The sequence below is a fragment of the Lutzomyia longipalpis genome, chromosome 3 (assembly GCF_024334085.1).
Source record: "Lutzomyia longipalpis isolate SR_M1_2022 chromosome 3, ASM2433408v1".
In the NCBI taxonomy this organism is placed as follows: domain Eukaryota; kingdom Metazoa; phylum Arthropoda; class Insecta; order Diptera; family Psychodidae; genus Lutzomyia; species Lutzomyia longipalpis.
Genome location: NC_074709.1, coordinates 4,027,344 through 4,043,976, shown reverse-complemented (window position 1 = coordinate 4,043,976; position 16,633 = coordinate 4,027,344). Strand labels below are relative to the sequence as shown.

General features: G+C 36.1%; 1 protein-coding gene across 1 annotated transcript; it reads left to right on the top strand.

Annotated features, from left to right (window-relative positions):
- The first annotated feature begins 21 nt into the window (after positions 1-21).
- LOC129793467 (protein phosphatase inhibitor 2) lies at positions 22-3,850 on the top strand. The gene is made up of 4 exons (XM_055833502.1): positions 22-208; positions 483-677; positions 754-1,010; positions 2,698-3,850. The coding sequence occupies exons 2-4, from the start codon at positions 580-582 to the stop codon at positions 2,913-2,915; spliced, it is 573 nt and encodes a 190-aa protein (XP_055689477.1). The 5' UTR covers positions 22-208; positions 483-579; the 3' UTR covers positions 2,916-3,850.
- Positions 3,851-16,633: the final 12,783 nt, after the last annotated feature.

Genomic DNA, 16,633 nt, shown 5'->3' with positions numbered 1-16,633 from the left:
TCTTTGGGAATTTCTCAGAACTAAAATTGGCACCTTAGCGAAGAGGAAGAAGAAGAAATGTGAATTCTTGGTGAGATTTACAAAATTTCCCGTGAAAATTCGTTTTTAGCGCATTGTGAAGTGAATCTGGGCTTTTGTGGATAAATCTCCAGGAGACGCACAATGTGTAGAGGCTGCTAAGCAAGGAGGGATCGATGGTATTTCTAAGGTATGTCTGTGGTGTGATAAATTGCAGAGCCTGTGGGGCTTCCCTTCCGTCCCAGAGCATCTCCGCTGGCCCTGTTAAGCATTACGCGCATAGCACAGGAACTGGCATTTATATTAATCCCATTGAGACAGATTGTGCTGCACCTCATTTGCTATTCATTGCATGTCAGATTGGTGCAGAAAATTCTTTCCACAATTTGTGGCTGCCTAAACAATTGCCGGAATTAGCCTTGGGCACTCCTCTGTATATTTTGGGGACTTCCTATTTATTACAGAATCATCCAAGAGGTGTGTCTGAACTGAACAAGTGACGCCGGCGGTCTTTTTTTGGTGGAAGAAGAGGAAAAACAAACAAAAAAACCTGAAGAAAGGATGTCGTGCAATTCATCGGGAGAATCAGAGCCGAAGAAGCCATGCAAGGGGATCCTCAAGACGTCCAGCAGCTTCGACAAACATTCCGTCACTGCAATGTGAGATCATGCCCCACCCACGTGTAGATGTGATGTAAATAAATGACTCATTTGTGTCTTTTTCCCTCCCCTGCAGGCACCGGAAGAGCGCAAAGTTCGATGAGCTGAATGTCCTGCAGACGTACCATCCGCCAGACAAGGACTATGGGCACATGAAGATTGAAGAACCCAAAACCCCATACAATTACATGGATAACAGCATCCACAATCTCGATGAATTGGATGCCGAAGTACTTGCTGAGAAGCTAAAGGCTGCCAGCGCAAGGACCTCATCATTCTCCAGTGAGGATGACTCAGAAGAGGACACAGAACCAGAGACGGAGGAACAGAAAGGTAAAAGAATTTAATCGATTGAAAGAAAAACATTCTTCTTCGTTTTTCTCAGCTATTTCCAGCAAGCATGCAATTGCAATGAAAAATTTATTATCCTCGCACGAGGAATTTGGATTTTTCTTCTTCAATTTTTATATTATTTTTGTGGCTAAATTTAGCAACTAAAATTGTGGGGCAAATAAGGCACAATTTTCCGTTTATCTAATTAAATATTTAGCAAAGCATTTGGAGCTCTCGTGGATGGTCTGTAAATACATTCTCATGCGGTGGATATAATTGGATGGAACGTTGACGAATGAATAAATCTGATAAACTGAGCCGCGTCTCAAATCCCAGAGGCGCTCTCTTCTCTCTCTCTTTTCTCAATATATATTGGGGGGAGATTCTATCGAATATTATGGGGACAAATTTTCAATCTTTTGCATGTTTTTTTTTGAGAAAAATTGAGAATTTTGGGCGAAATTGTGTGGAGAAATAATTTAATATTTTCTAATAGTTTTTGGAGTTGAAATTCTATAAAATTAAACGTTAAAAGTCAGAAGGAATTTATTCTAATGCATAGTAGAAGGTTTTTCGGTTTTCTTGTGATGAAAAAACTCTTAAAAACTGTCAAAAAAAGTAATTATTTCTTGGCAAATAAACGACTTTTTTTTAATACTTAAAGGAGTTTCCCCGTTTTCCATGGAAAAAACTTTTATTCGAGAAAATAAGTCAAAACTGTCATAACGTAGAAAATTAAAAAGAATAAGAATTTCTCAGAGACTTAGCATTTTTTTTCACAAGCACCAGCAAAGAAAAGTCTGCAATGATTTTAAATAAAATTGCCAAAAATGTAAATAATGACGTCACTTTTGTATTTTTGCCCTGTTCAAGTACGAAACATTCGCGCTGATGTTTCATCGATGTTTTTTGTCAATTTATTTTTTTCTTTTAAGTATTTAACCCATTTGAGTTTTTTCATGTTATTTTTTCCTTTTTTTATGAATTCAATTGTTTTTCCTAGTTAGAAATTCATGATATTTACGCAGAAGAAATCAAAGAAGACGTTTTACCTGAAAAATGTCCTCTGAGAGCATTCATAGAATAAATATCGTGATAAAAGAGCGCACGTTTCAATGTTTTTATGTTTCACTCACGTTGGACGCGAAAAGGTTAAAGTGAAAAAATCTTAATACTTACGTCATTGTTCGCATTTCTTTAAGCATCAATTGATGGCTTTTTTCTGTAGAAAAGTGGAAGATTATTCAAAAATTTTTTATTCTTTTTTTTAAAGCCCTTTACAATATTTCGCGTATCTCTTGTTTCCTCAAATAAGATTTCTTTTTTCATATAAAACGAATGAACTCCTTTTGTTTCTGATCTTAGCGACTCTTGCGGTCATCGCTTGAACTTGCAATGTTCAAATTAATGAACAAATACATTCAAAAAATGAAAATTTCTCTCAAAAAATAGAAAAATTAGAAAAGAAATAAATTAAAAACTTTGAAGAATTTTAACCCATAATTTTCGCAATGGTCTCAATGTGTGCGATGCGATCTTGTGATTGCTGTGGTGCTATGTAGTAAATGTTATATGGAATTGATGCCTTTTGCAAATAAAATCAAACGAAATGCGTCGAAATTGTGTTCTGGCAAACCACGAGAAAATCTCATTATTCTTTTCTCGCATGTTTATTTATTTTTTGCAGCAAAACGACTGGATTTTGAGTCAAGACGGAAGGCTCACTACAAAGAGTTTGAAGCTGTGAAATTGGCAAGGAAGCTGATAGAGGAGGAGGAGGATGATGAGGATGACGAAGAGAGTCCAGGGGGTGACAATAAGGCGCGGGATAAGAAGGTGGATCCCGATGCCGGTGGGTCCTCCACATCAACTGCTTCTTCCCAGAAAGATACCACAATTCCTTAGATTTTTTTTAAACTACCAATTTTTAAGGATTATATAGCAATGAGAGTAAATGTATTTTTTAACTTATTTTTTATCGGCTAATTTAACAAAAAAAAAGTATTTTTAAAAACAAATGGAGATTAAAAAGCTTTGTTTTCTCCCCTCTCTGATACGTAATTTTTTTTGTTTTAATTTTTTTCGTGTGTATGAAGCAATTTTCTCTTCGTGCCAGAAATATATTAAAAAAAAAAAAAACGTTTAAAATTAAAAAAAAAAATAACCGAGAGGTTTTACCAGCTCCAACACCATATTGCAGTGATTTTTTTTTAAATTAATATACTTTAACTCAAAGCTCAGAGTGTAAACGAACTTCCCTTTGTATACCATAAAGAAAGATTAATTAATAAAAAAAATAAAATAAATTGTGAGAATTCCTTTTGGAAGGAATTAAAAAAAAAACAAACTTGTAGAAATAATTATACCATATTTTTGTAGCTGATTTTTTTCTGCATAATGGAATTTCTTCTTAAATGAAAACATTTTTTTCCTATAGCTATTAGTAGTTTTTTTTACCCGCTTATTTTTGTGAATACAGAAGGAATATTTATATAAAATATAAACAATAATTTTCACATCGGGACTATGCTTAAAAGAAAACAATTTAATAAATAAAATATAGAGTTTTGTGCGAGTGAAGAATAAGGCAATTTTAATAAAAATAAGATTTAAAAGGATAAAAAATTGTTGTTAAAAGAAAGGAGATGAAACATTTTAATCAAATGCTTTTAGAGACCACTTTAGCCACAAGCTTGTAATTTTTATTGTTAAATTAAGATGCAAGAGGGAGGGAAGTGATGAGAAGGGGCAACATGATTGAAATAATAATAATTGTATAAGATTGGTGATGTAAATAATAATTTGAACAATCAATATAAGGATGAGTTTGAAGAGAAAAATTTGTTTTATTTTTTTTCCGCATTTTTTCTTGATTTTTCTGAAAGAAAATGAAGAAAACTTCTAGCGAGAAATAAGAATATTTCTTAATAAATTCGGAATACATATTTGAGATGAACAGAAAGCAATCAAAACTTTCAGGTAAGTATTTTAAAATTTGCTAACACATTTCGGCTCTTTAAATGACTTATGACGTCTTTTAATACTTTTTATGATTTTTTATACGCTGTAAAAAATTCTAACGCATCGTTTGTAAAAAAAATTACCCGGCTAGACTTTGTAATTCTTATTAACTGATATATTCAATAACATTATTTAATTACTATATCATCCTAATATAAGTATTGAAGATAAATTATTTTTTAATCAATAAAAAATTCTTTTTCTTTTCTCTTTTTTTAAGATTATTCTGTGATGGTTCAGCCGGGTAAACTATTACTACATCACTGACTTTATTACATATCGCGTAAAAAATACATTTTTTTGCTCTATATCGGTTTTTAATGAATTAAAATACTCCAAAAATTTAATAAAAATGTGTCAAAAAATCGCGAAATTCAATAAAGTTTACTTAGAACGCCATATAATGTGCTTAAAATACGGAAAAATGAACAAAATACGAAAAATACCATTGAAATAATACACAAAATTCGATTATTTTACCTAAAATACTTTTGCCTTAGATAATAGCCAAAGAAAAGTCAGTTGAAGTACAGTGAAAGAAAATCAAAGAAAAAAGAGGATTCCCTTACATGAAAACCCACAGGATCACAAAATTAAGACGTTCGACGATTCCCAAACAAAGACACAATTGACCACTGAGGAAGACGCACAGTAGCGTCGAAAGCTCTGGCCCCTAAAATTGAAAGGATGCGTTTGGGTTGACCTACCGTCCCTTGGCTGACGCAATCGGAAGGATTAATCCTACAACACCAAAAACATTTAATTCCGTCAGAATCAACTTAAGTACATATTACCTAAAATACCTTAAGTAGCTTAAATACTATTAAATTCAGTAAAATGCAGTCAAAGTGTTAAAATTATATAGAAAATAAGCAAACCCAAATGAAGAGAAAGTATGTATTTTAATATTTATTAAATTAATAACATTTTTATCATCTAAATTTTGACAGAAACTCCTAACAATTTTCTCGATTTAAATATCCTAAATTATCGCAATTATCGTATAAAAACCGCCAAACTATTCAAGATTATATCCTGAACATTAATATCAGCCAGATAATTAATTAATAATTCAAAAAATTCTCCTGAAAAACAATTCCTTTTGTTTTAAATAGTTCAACGATAAAAACTGCGGGCTAACATCCGAAAGAGAAAAAAAAAGAATTTTATTGCACAAACCACAAAGAGCAAAAGAAAAGCAAGGAAACCAAAAATCTGGAAAGCTCTAGTATATAATTTTGCACACACGGAGGATAGAAAATTATTCTCACATTTCAGGGGAAGCTGTAACGTGAAAAGGATGCGACATATTTTCCGGGGAAAGCACGGCGAAAGCATCAGGAATTCTTTGTGTAGTCAACCACAGTGCTACACGTGAGATAACATTTCCATGCGCTTGTTTTCCATGGAGCCATACGAGGTGCTGCACACAAAAGTCCCGCACATGGAAGTCATCGGGGCCACACTATTGTGCTCCACACGGAAATGGCGGATGAATCGTAACAACGAATGTAACCGTGAAATTCAAAACTTCCAACTATCACAGCGAGTGGTCAGGTCAGAAGGACTACCGAGAAGCCACACGGGGGCTGTATTTGTGACTCTTTTGAGCCCGAAACTTTTCCCTCATGCAACACGACACCTTTTGACGCAAACACAAAATTACCAAAGCCGTCAAAGAGCGATGCTAAATAATCTCTCGAGGTTTTCCACTCTAGTTTGTCGTTAAAGCGCCATTTTTTTTTCTTTGAAACTTCTCAAACAAAATTCCTATTTTATTTTCTTCGCGAAAGTCTTCAAAGCATCCACCATAGCTCCATCAGAGCGAAAGACGATGTGCAATTATTGTGCGAGGGTGTGCCAGGAATTTAGAATGGGAAATCACTTGTTAGTATTCTGGGTCAGGTGTGGGTGCTTTTAAATGACTACCGGTGTATTGTTTTAGTGGGAGAGAAAAGCGCGACGCCACGGGCGATGGCCTCAAATTTATTTACACATCCAAACAAGACACCAAAACTTCCAACAGGTGCTATCCCCGCCCACGACGCACTTTCCACATTCTCACCTTTATCATTTCCATCACGTTCCTTTCACCTTCGAGGCAACCCCTAAATCTAGAGCACCACCACCATCCTTCCACCCCACACCCCCTCTTTGTGCTTCCGGGGTACAAATAACTCCATTATTTCCTCCTTTAGACGAAGAGCGCACCTTTTGCTAATTTTTCCTGCGCTCTCCCTTTTCCTGCTCAGGTACTCCCCCAAAGATTCTCTGAGTGGAGAAATTATAAAGAAGAAAACTCTTTAAAATGCACTGTAATGAGCTAAAAAATGCATTAACCCTTTGAGGACTTCAATTTTTTTTTGATTTTTTTAAGTTGTTTAATTTTTTCTTTTAGCTTTTTAACAATCGATCGTAAATAATATATAGGAAAATGTCTATCAAAGATCTTGAATATTTTACAAGAAAGGATATTCTCTAGAACGCACAAGATAAAAAAAACGATATGTTTCATGTCCGTGTGAAACATAAAACATTGAAACATTGTACCTTTTCATCACGATATTTATTTTATGGATGGTTTCAGAGGATCCATACCCTGTCAATACGTCTACTTTAACTCTTTCCTTCGTAAATTAAATGAATTTATAACTTTAAAAGGCAATTAATTGAAATTAAATTCAGGAAAATCTAATGTTTCAAGTTTTAGGTCAGTTTACATAATATGATCAACAGAACGCGAAGGGGTTTAATTTGAATTCAAAGTAATTATAAAAAAAAGATTTTTACTACACTTGAAATAATTTGCGCTCTTTTAAGGGTTAAAATGTGCGAAAGGTGATGCAAAATCTGCAAAATGCATAAAATAAGTACAAAATAAGTACAAAAAAACGTTACAAATGCGCTAAAAGCCCAAAAGCATTGAAAGCATGTAAAATGCGTGCAACAATGACGCTGAAAAATAAATCAAAATGGTTCTTTTAATAGAATTCGCATTGGTATTTAGCTCGTCCCTTTCAGCTGTCTGAAGTGTCGATTGGACAAATCATTAAATTTGTCACACAACTGATTGAGGAATTCCCCGATGAGGTGCCTAGACACAAATTCTGGGTCACCAAACAAGCTCCATGGATGGTCAAAATGCATTTGTGCAGCACTCAATGTCTCTAATCATCCGAGATGCGAATGGTGGTCACCAAAATGCATTTCATCCAAATGAAATGGGCCTATAAATTCATCGGGGAGCTTTTCTCCTCTACATGTACAATAACATGCGGATGTTTTTGCATACAGGACCACCTCACATCAACTCTCATGGGATGAGCTACAAATCATAAGTAGGTAGAATGAATCGGAAGCCATGTCAACACAATCATGGTGAGTGAATGAATTTTGGAAGGATTTCCAATTGAGAGAGGAAGGCTTTTCTTTTGTGTGGTAGCATCATGTAAACAAGAATTGCGGTTGGGCTCGAGGGCATATATAAGTACGGGTGCCACATCAAAACACCACATGTTGCTGCCTCGGGAAGTTGTGGGCTCAGGATGAGGACAATTTGCCGCACCAATCAATAATAAATGGGGGTGACTTTTCCTCCCCATGGCGACATGCACACACAATGAACCAAATCGCTCGGATGTGGAATGTACCACCCCATCCACATATAAAAACGTGCTCCAATCGAAGTTTAATTGTACGAGCTTTCCTTCGCATACAAATATTGCGGCATGTTTGAGCTTTTCTTATGGGGTGAAATGAAAAATAAATTCTCAAAAAGGGTGGAGAAAAGAAATTGTTGAACGTTTTGAAAATAAAATAAATATAAAGGGTGGAAGGGCTCAAACCCTATGAGGTTTCCAAAAAGAATTTTTATGATGGATTTATTTCTTTCTCAATTTTGCACAGAAATTTTCCACCATTAACCCTTTCGCGTTCAATTTGTCATACGTAGATTTAAAAGTGAATGATTTAAGTTTTTTTTAAAAAGTTTTTCTAAGTTTGAAATGTATTAAATTTGCAATAGACGATGCCAAAGAAGACAATTTAATTGAGAAATATCCTCTGCAAACATCCACACGATAGTATCACAATAAAAGATTGAATGTTTCAATGTTTCTATAGGTTTCATGCATTCTTTAGCCTATTCTACGGTAATGACAAAATCCAATGGTTCATGTTTCATGTGGACGCGAAAGTGTTAATGCATTTCTAACTTGGAAAAGCTATGGAACTCATTGAAATTCAGAAAAATATAATATTTAATATTTTCGCCAACATAATGATCCTATGGACAAGAAAGGGTTAAACGGAATATTTTATTTTTTTCTCTAGTAAAAATCAAATGCAAAGAAGTTCAATTTGAGCCATTCTTCCCCTTTAACGATCACTAAATTGAAATTTTATTTTTTTTTTAAATATATAACAAATGTCTGCCATTTAAGTGATAAAATCAACGCCACAAGCAGAAATACATTGAATTTGAAATTAAATCAATAAACTAAACTATCTGTATGTATATTTGGTCACAAAATTGGCATAAATATCTACAAAGGAGTATAGGGTGAATGACCTAGGACAAGATAGATGCGAGAGAAAACGATCCTTCCATGAAAGTAACGATGCGTTCTGCAATGATTTACTTTGGGAGAATGCTTGAGGACGTAATAATTTGGCTCCATACTGGGTGCTGCTGTGAGACGCACCCAGAAGGAGTAAAATTGCAAAAGTGGGTTGGGGTGGGTTTGGGTTGGGAAACTCTTGAAAGGAACAAATAATGAGAGGCAATCACATTTTAGCATTCGAATGCTGGACGACAAAACATCCACCGCACCCTCCCAAATGCAATACTGAGTGAGGGGGGTTGCAGTCAATATTTGGATGAAGGGTCGGCATTGCGAATGTACTTTTGCCAAGTCATGTCTGTGGGGATTCTGCCGTCACAAATTGGATGTTTGTGACACGAAATACTTGTTTTGTTGTCAACAAATCCATTGGAAATCCAATATTACATAGATAATATTCCACCACCGTGTTGGGGGGGTAGCTTTTGCCATTCTTGCCAGTTAATTGAATTGGAGCCACGATGGCTACACATGGTGATGCACCATGCGCTCAAATTCAATGCAACGCTAATTACTTAGAGATTCACTTTGTGCATATTTTAGCATGAATGTTGGGGCAAAGTGAATCTCAGTTGTGGCTTCGTTGTACAAGTTTTACTTCTCTAATGCTCTATGAATCGAATGCTATATGTACAGGAATTTTCCAGAGATTTCAGATCGAGAATTTCTGAAAGAAAATCGAATATTGATGATTATTTTAACCATTTCGCGTCCAACATGAAACATAAAAACATTGAAACACGCGCTCTTTTATCACAATTTTTATTTTGTGGATGTTTTCAGAGGATTTTTCTTAATCAGAACATCTTCTTTGGTTCCTTTTGCGTCAATTTGATGCATTTGTAACTTAAAAAGGAAGAATCACAGCTAAAAAAAAACAATTACATTAAAAAATAATTGACAAAATAAAATGTTTCACGTTTGGGTCAGCGTATGACCCAAAAAACGCGAGAGGGTTAATAAGTAGACTTCACCCCACGCTCCCCTATGCAATTCTCAACAAGACAATAAAGCTAAATGACTATAAAAGAAAATTTATAAAATTTACCCTTAAGCATTTTCCAGCATCAATTGGGAAAAAACATGGCTCAATTGCATGAAGTGAAAAACATCGTTCGCTTACAATGTGCTGTAATACTAAAGAAAACGCCTAAAACAAAACCAGGAAAAATAGAAAACAATCCCATATAAGTGGTAGGAAGAGATGCGTGAAAGCAGAGGAAAAAAAATCTTTGCCCGAAGGAAATGAAAAGCTTCAATCAAAAGCCACCCCCTCATGCCGCCCTTGAGGTATACGTGAATTCCACTTTACCACTCATTCCGTACGCCTTCCGCTTAAGCGCCAATTCAATTTATTCGTGACAAGTCGTGCAGCAAGTCCACAAACTCTACTTCATGGTTCGCCCTTCCTCTCAAACACCCCACCAAAAATACATCAGAGACTGGTGTTTTGTGTCCTTCTGCTTCGGGCTCCTGTGCGTGGTTCAAAGCGTTTCTATATAGGGGTAGTAGGGGTTGGTATGTAGATTTAGGATTTCTCTAGATTTGAGATAAAAATTACTTAAAAAAAAGAAAAGCTTAAATTATTGCTTTTCCTTCCAAGAAACAAAAAGCAGAATTTTCTTAAGAACAAGATTCATTGGGAAATCTTGATTAAAAATTGACTCAAAAACCCTCAAAGATTGAAGAAAAATCTTTCCCGCCAATTTTTTTCACACACATTTGTTTTTTTCCTCTTTATCTTTGAGATTTGAATGAAAAGCTCTTATTGTGAATTGGTATGAGAGCTTTCACCCTTCTTCCATCCCCTTGGTGTAGTAAATCTAAATTATGTACGTGGCTGCTATTTTGTTCTCAATGCTCCACACAAAGAGAAGCAACTTTCGCCCGGACTATCCTCATAGGGCGCACCCCCAACCCCCTTTGTGATCCCCCAATGTCATTCGAAATACCCAGAGAGAGTTAAGTCATTTGTTTAGAACGGATTTATATGCAAAGCAGGTCTATAAAACGAGCGGCGAAATCCTTAAAGGCGCCATCCCCTTTCTCAATTCCCCTCACACGCATCGCGCATCGTACATTTTTATTTCACATAGATGCGGGCACAGGGGGTGGATCCTCATGAATTTTTATCGTTGGAAAGTGTCGCATAGCCAGTTCTGTTTATCGGAATCGACATTTGGCGAAAGTGGGTGGAAGGATTAACTCCCTGCGTCAATCGTCAACCTGTTGCAGGGACGATGGTTCCTGGAAAAGTTCACACCATCGTCGACTTTGGCCAAATTGCTCCCCAGTTGAGCTTTGGGGTATAACAGACGTTAGATGTGGAAGAAAATTCGCTCCATGGTCCCCATTGCATTGAACGGAAGCTCCTCTCAGGGGATGATGCATCGCATATAACATACCAAAAAGGGGTTTACAGCATCCAGGAAATTGTTGTACATTACAAAATACTTCCGCGTGTGCTCAACATTAGGTGCACTGCAGGTGTAGAGTACAAAAAATTGTCAAGGGGTGAAAATGTGGGGGATAGATAACCAATAAACGCTGAATATATATTCCAAGCTTTTTGGGGTGTTTTTGGAATATATTTCTGGAAATAATTTGAAGGCTAAATTGCTTAAATTATTCGAATATTTTGGAGAATTTTCATTATAAATTAAGATAAAGATTTTATACAATTTATCATGCTAAAAGAGTTATTCCTAAAATCAGAAAAAAGGGTTTAAAAGGTTTAAATGAATTTATTGAAAAAAATGTTTTTAATTTTAAAATTATTAATTTTATTGTCTCATATTTAGGATTCTTGAAAATTTTAATTAAAAGAAAGAAACATGAAGAAGCCGTGCTAGAAAGTTTTGAGCTTTCGAAGCTAAAGTGTGATAAAGCTTCAAGATGTGTAATCACATTCATAAATATTAACCTGCTCAATCGTTATAATTTCCCGGAAAGCGTTTTAATTTTAACATTTAATAACGAAACGTAAATTTTAAGGAATTAAAGAAATTTTTAAAGCTAAAAATCCTCATTATCACATTTAGATTGATAAACCCTTCGCATTCCAAAATAATGTAGTAACGAATTTACATTTTCTCATTTTCTGCCTTTATGTACCATTATGCTGCACACAGCAATATGCATGCGGAGCTTCCTGGAAATATCTTGCGCTTTTAATTTGCAGCATCATTGCTCAATGAAATTGAATAACGTGCCCTTATTGCCGATGGGGAAGAAAAAATCATTTACAAGCAGCTTAATTACAATTGATCGTTTTCCGGGCATGATTCTCCGTTACATCCAGCAGTGTGCTTAAAGCTATAAAACTTTCATATTATATTGAAGTGGAAGCATTTATATGGTTTTCCTCATTTTCCCAAGCATATTTGAGGGGGTGGGGGGAGAGAGAGGTTGAGGAATGTGAGTCCGAGACACAAAGTTGAAGCCTTGGGTGGGGAGGGAAAGGAGAATATACAATAAATGAACTGGACAGTGCTGTAGGGAAAATGATTGATGAACTCTGACGTCCACCGCAAACTCTTGGACGTCTGGCTGAGGGGAAGCTGCCTGAGAAATGAGAAATGCATTGTTAGCGTCTAGATGACTGATAGTTTGGTGGAGAACTGAGGCGCAGCTCATTTGTAGAGACGCCCCCAAATTGGCCATGGAAGACGCCAAGGCACGCAATTTCCCACCCCTGCTGTGTGTAGATCAACCCCCGTGGAAAACCCCTTTTCTGGGGCATCTCTCCGAGTGGTCGACCGTGGGCACAATTGAATTTGGGGCCACAGAGCGGGAGAGAGAGAGAAGAAAATTCAAAAGCAAGAAAAGGGAGTGAATAATGACGCTGAGGAAAAATACATTCTCCGAAGAAGTGGCTGGAAATTTCACAAGCACTGCCAAATTTATTAATGGTCATGCCAATCCTCATCTCCGGGGATCCTGTTGTATCCCCCATTCCCCCCCCCCCTCTCCAGAAAAGCAAGTCCTCTGGGGGGGTGTGTGTGCTCTGAGGGACTTTGATGGATTTCTCGTGTTGAGCACGAGAGTCAATTTTGGGACTCAAAGTGCTATGTATGGTGTTGCATACACCTCTTTCAATTATAAAGCCTCTATCTCTCACACTGTTGGACCGAAACACGGATTGTCATCCGATTTTCCTGTTTTAAAAAGTTATAAAAGTAAAATAAGGTGAGGCTTCAACTAAAAGAGATTTCCCAACTGAGCTTCCTCTATAAAATCAATATTTCCCGTAGAGCTTTTCTTTGTATTTTTCCTTCACACCGCGCGCACCGCAAAGAATTTGCCTTACTTACCTATGTGCCGGTCATTTACCCATCGTATATTCTGTGGCCCCATGGAAATCTCATGCAAATATTCTTCATCCCTCTGGGATGGAAAATTCTTTGCCTAAAGACTTTTTAATTTGCCCATGGATATAATAAGACTTACAAATAAATCTTTTTTTACAGGGGTGGGGGGCTTGTCTTACCAGCAAAATAGCAAACATTCAAAGAAGCTTTTAGATGAGAAATTTATTGCGTTGTGTTTCTTTTTCAGTTAAAACTTGAATCCCATTAAACTCCGGGAGGATAACGAGTAAAATTTTAATGTAATCTGTTTATGAATAAAGTAATCTCTTTGTGTAGAAGTACTATGCTTCAGCCCGGTCGTGGGTACATCACTATATATTCTATATAATTAATTCGACACGTGCGAAAAGGGACACAATAATAGTGTCACACTTTTTATGTTCACCCCCGTGTGTATTTTTTTCTCATGCCAGGATATAACGAAAAAAACTCCACGCTAAAAGAGAGATAGAACAAGAAAGATTGTTTACCATGGCATACACAACCATAAATTCACGAGGGGGCACTCATTCTGCAGCCGCAACCCCCATCCACCCCTCGCGTACAGTAGCCCCAATTTGCGCGTTGTATGCAAAATTTTTTTAAAATAACCCACACAACCCCCTAAAACGTGGACAAAATTTTCAAACCACATGCTATACGCAGCCAGGGGATATTTTTGTGCGATCTTCCCCCATGATAGCGCTTCCATAATTTTAATTTATTTAGCGTGTTTAACATTTTGGATTGGGACATCATGTGCCGAAAGGAATAATAAAATTATGTTGCCCGATCGATATACTGTTCAAAAAAAATTTTTTTTTGTAACTTGTTCCTTTTGGATGAAAAGCTCATATTTTGAGAAACTCTTCCCTTCGAAGTTGTAAAGATTTAAATTTTCAGCGACATATTTTTATATTAAAATTGCAAAAGGAGTTTCGTCATTTTGGTTGAAATAATTTATTTCTTGAAAAATCGGAAAATTAATCAATTATAAAACTTCAAGAATAAGTTTCATTTTAGAGATAAGAAATTGATTCAAAGGTTTAAAAAAAAAACAGAAAAAGCTCTGAAAAATCATATTTCACAACAAGATTGAGAAAAGCGGTTTGAGAAGGAGTTTTTGGTCTGAAAATTAGTTATAGGAATAGCCTGCATCACTTTTCTGAATCTCGATGAGAAATACAGAATTTTGAGCTTTCCTTAAACAATTGTCTGATTTTATTTTAGCCCCGGATTCATCTTAATATTGAATAACAATAAAGGAGTTTATTCGTTTCTAAAAGTGTTTGTTTCCGATGCAAGAAAACAATAAGTTAACGAGAATTTTGTAAAGAATCATAAAATATTGAAAAATCACCGAGAAGATTTCTGATTTTACACTAACAATAGCTATAAGAAAAACCTTGCGAAGATTTGTCTAAAAATGCAAACAATGACGTCATTTAAAGAGGCAAAAAATACAATAGTGACGTCATTGTTTGTATTTTAGGCAAAAATTTATTAGTTTTTCCCAGCTGAAAAGATATCTTAAGTTTTTTTAGTGTGATTTCTAACTCTTTTGTGATTCTCTAGAATTTTACGCGTATTCTGATCATTTTCTAGAATTAAATTTTTTATAATAAGTAAAAAAAATTCTCAAAACTTTCGAAACAACCTGCAGCAGGGCATCCGGGATAGATTCTCTGTACGTGAACATTACCATCGACATTATCACTTTCCACGTCCTAATTATTACCCCTTGCTGGCGCATTTTCACCACGACGACGTATTTCCTCTCTATGGTTGCTGCTTGTTTTGTGCAGCAGAATATAGAGATTGGAAATGGCCACCATGGGTAGAGCCTTTCTCGATGCATCGGTATTGCACTATTTACGACCGGGTCATCCGCAAACCACGCGGACTGTTTTATTCGCGTATTTTCAATGTCCTATCGGATGTCTCTTGCATGCAAACGCAAATGAACACGGTGGCTATTTTGCCATACTTCACAAAGGCTTTGCACATTTTATAGAGGAAATTCTGTGAATTTGTTAATTACCTTTACCTTGTTCCTTAATTCTGAATTTTACTTATTTTAGAAAATTCTTTGGGAAAATATTTGTGATAGAGAGGAAGTAATAAAAAATTAGGAAAAACATCTCTCAACCCTTTTCATACAGATTACAATCAATGGTAAATTGGTGAAAATGTTTGGAGAAATGTATAGTACATATAGAAGGTTTTCCCCACGAGGGTTTTCCTTTGTTACGTAGGTCAAATCCCATGCGAGGCATCTGCAAAATCCACGTTATAGAGAGGGGAAGAAAATATATGGAGAGAAATATTTTTTCATGTCCAGTGTAAAATCCACCTCAAATGATGGTTCAATGCTTCGTGGTGATTCTGATAGGGGGTGGACTGATATATAGAAATTTTTGTCAATGCCAAATTTTCTGCTATTTATTAGTGTGGGGTGTGTCAGAGAGGGAACTGTGGCAAGGACGAACGGAGCTATATATGCCCAATTGTGACCCTCGAGACCTCTCAGATGGACACACTGGAGACTCATCTATCACACGATGAGTAATGAATTTCACTGTTGGTTTTGATCCTGACATCTCTCCCACCATCGAGACGTCCTCTCAAAAATATATATTTTGATAATTTGCCGGCTGGGATGGAAATGCCAAACGTTGGTCGTGACATGGCAAGAAATTGGGAATAAAATTTTGAGTAGTTCATATACACTCATAGAACAAACTCCCGTTTTATCACCGCAAAGTGATAAATACGGAATTCTCTTATATGAAACACCACTTTTGCAGTGATAAATACAGAATTTTTTCTATGAGTGTACCCCGAGAGTCCTTGATGGGGACGAAGAGAAGTCCCGGTATATCACAAAAACATCCTCTGCCTCACAAGCACGTGCCCAGAGTGGTGGGCTAGTGGTGCTGGCTGGCCAATGCCAGCCTCTGGTCAAAATGACCCACTTGTGGGTGAAACTATCAATCGATCAGCAATTCCCAATCATCCAATAAATGCTTCAGAAGCAAAACTTAATGCCACCAAAATCCCATCCTCCCGCCGTTTTGGGTGAAATCAATTTGTCTGACTTTTTGTGCTACCACAGCAGAATGGATGGGCAAGATGAAACAGCACACAGCACTTAATCCATTTGATGAACTCGCGCATTTACAGAGAGCGCAAAAAAATTATGCTTCGATAGCTTCGATAGCTCATCAAAAGAAAAATCTTTTGATTGAAACAAACCTCCAATTATATTCTCATCGTTGATGAGATGAGAAAACAAGAAAATGTTCTTTACCTCTTATGTGGGGAGGGATGTTGTTGATTCCCTCATTGCTTTTCCTTCACTTTATTGTTGGTCTGGAGTTGAGGTAAAGTTTTCTCAAGAAAAAAAAAATAACTGCGAATAATATGCAAAAAGAAGGAGGGAAAATTAACTTTGCAGATGCTGCGGATACCTATTTATAAAATTAAAAGAGTTTTAAAGGAATCACCATAAAAAATCTTTCAAAGGAAATCAATCAGGCAAAAATCAGACAACTTTTTGACTTAATAAAGTTTTATTACCGCTTTCTATACTCCACTATGCACTATTTTTTTTTTTAATTTCAGAAACTAT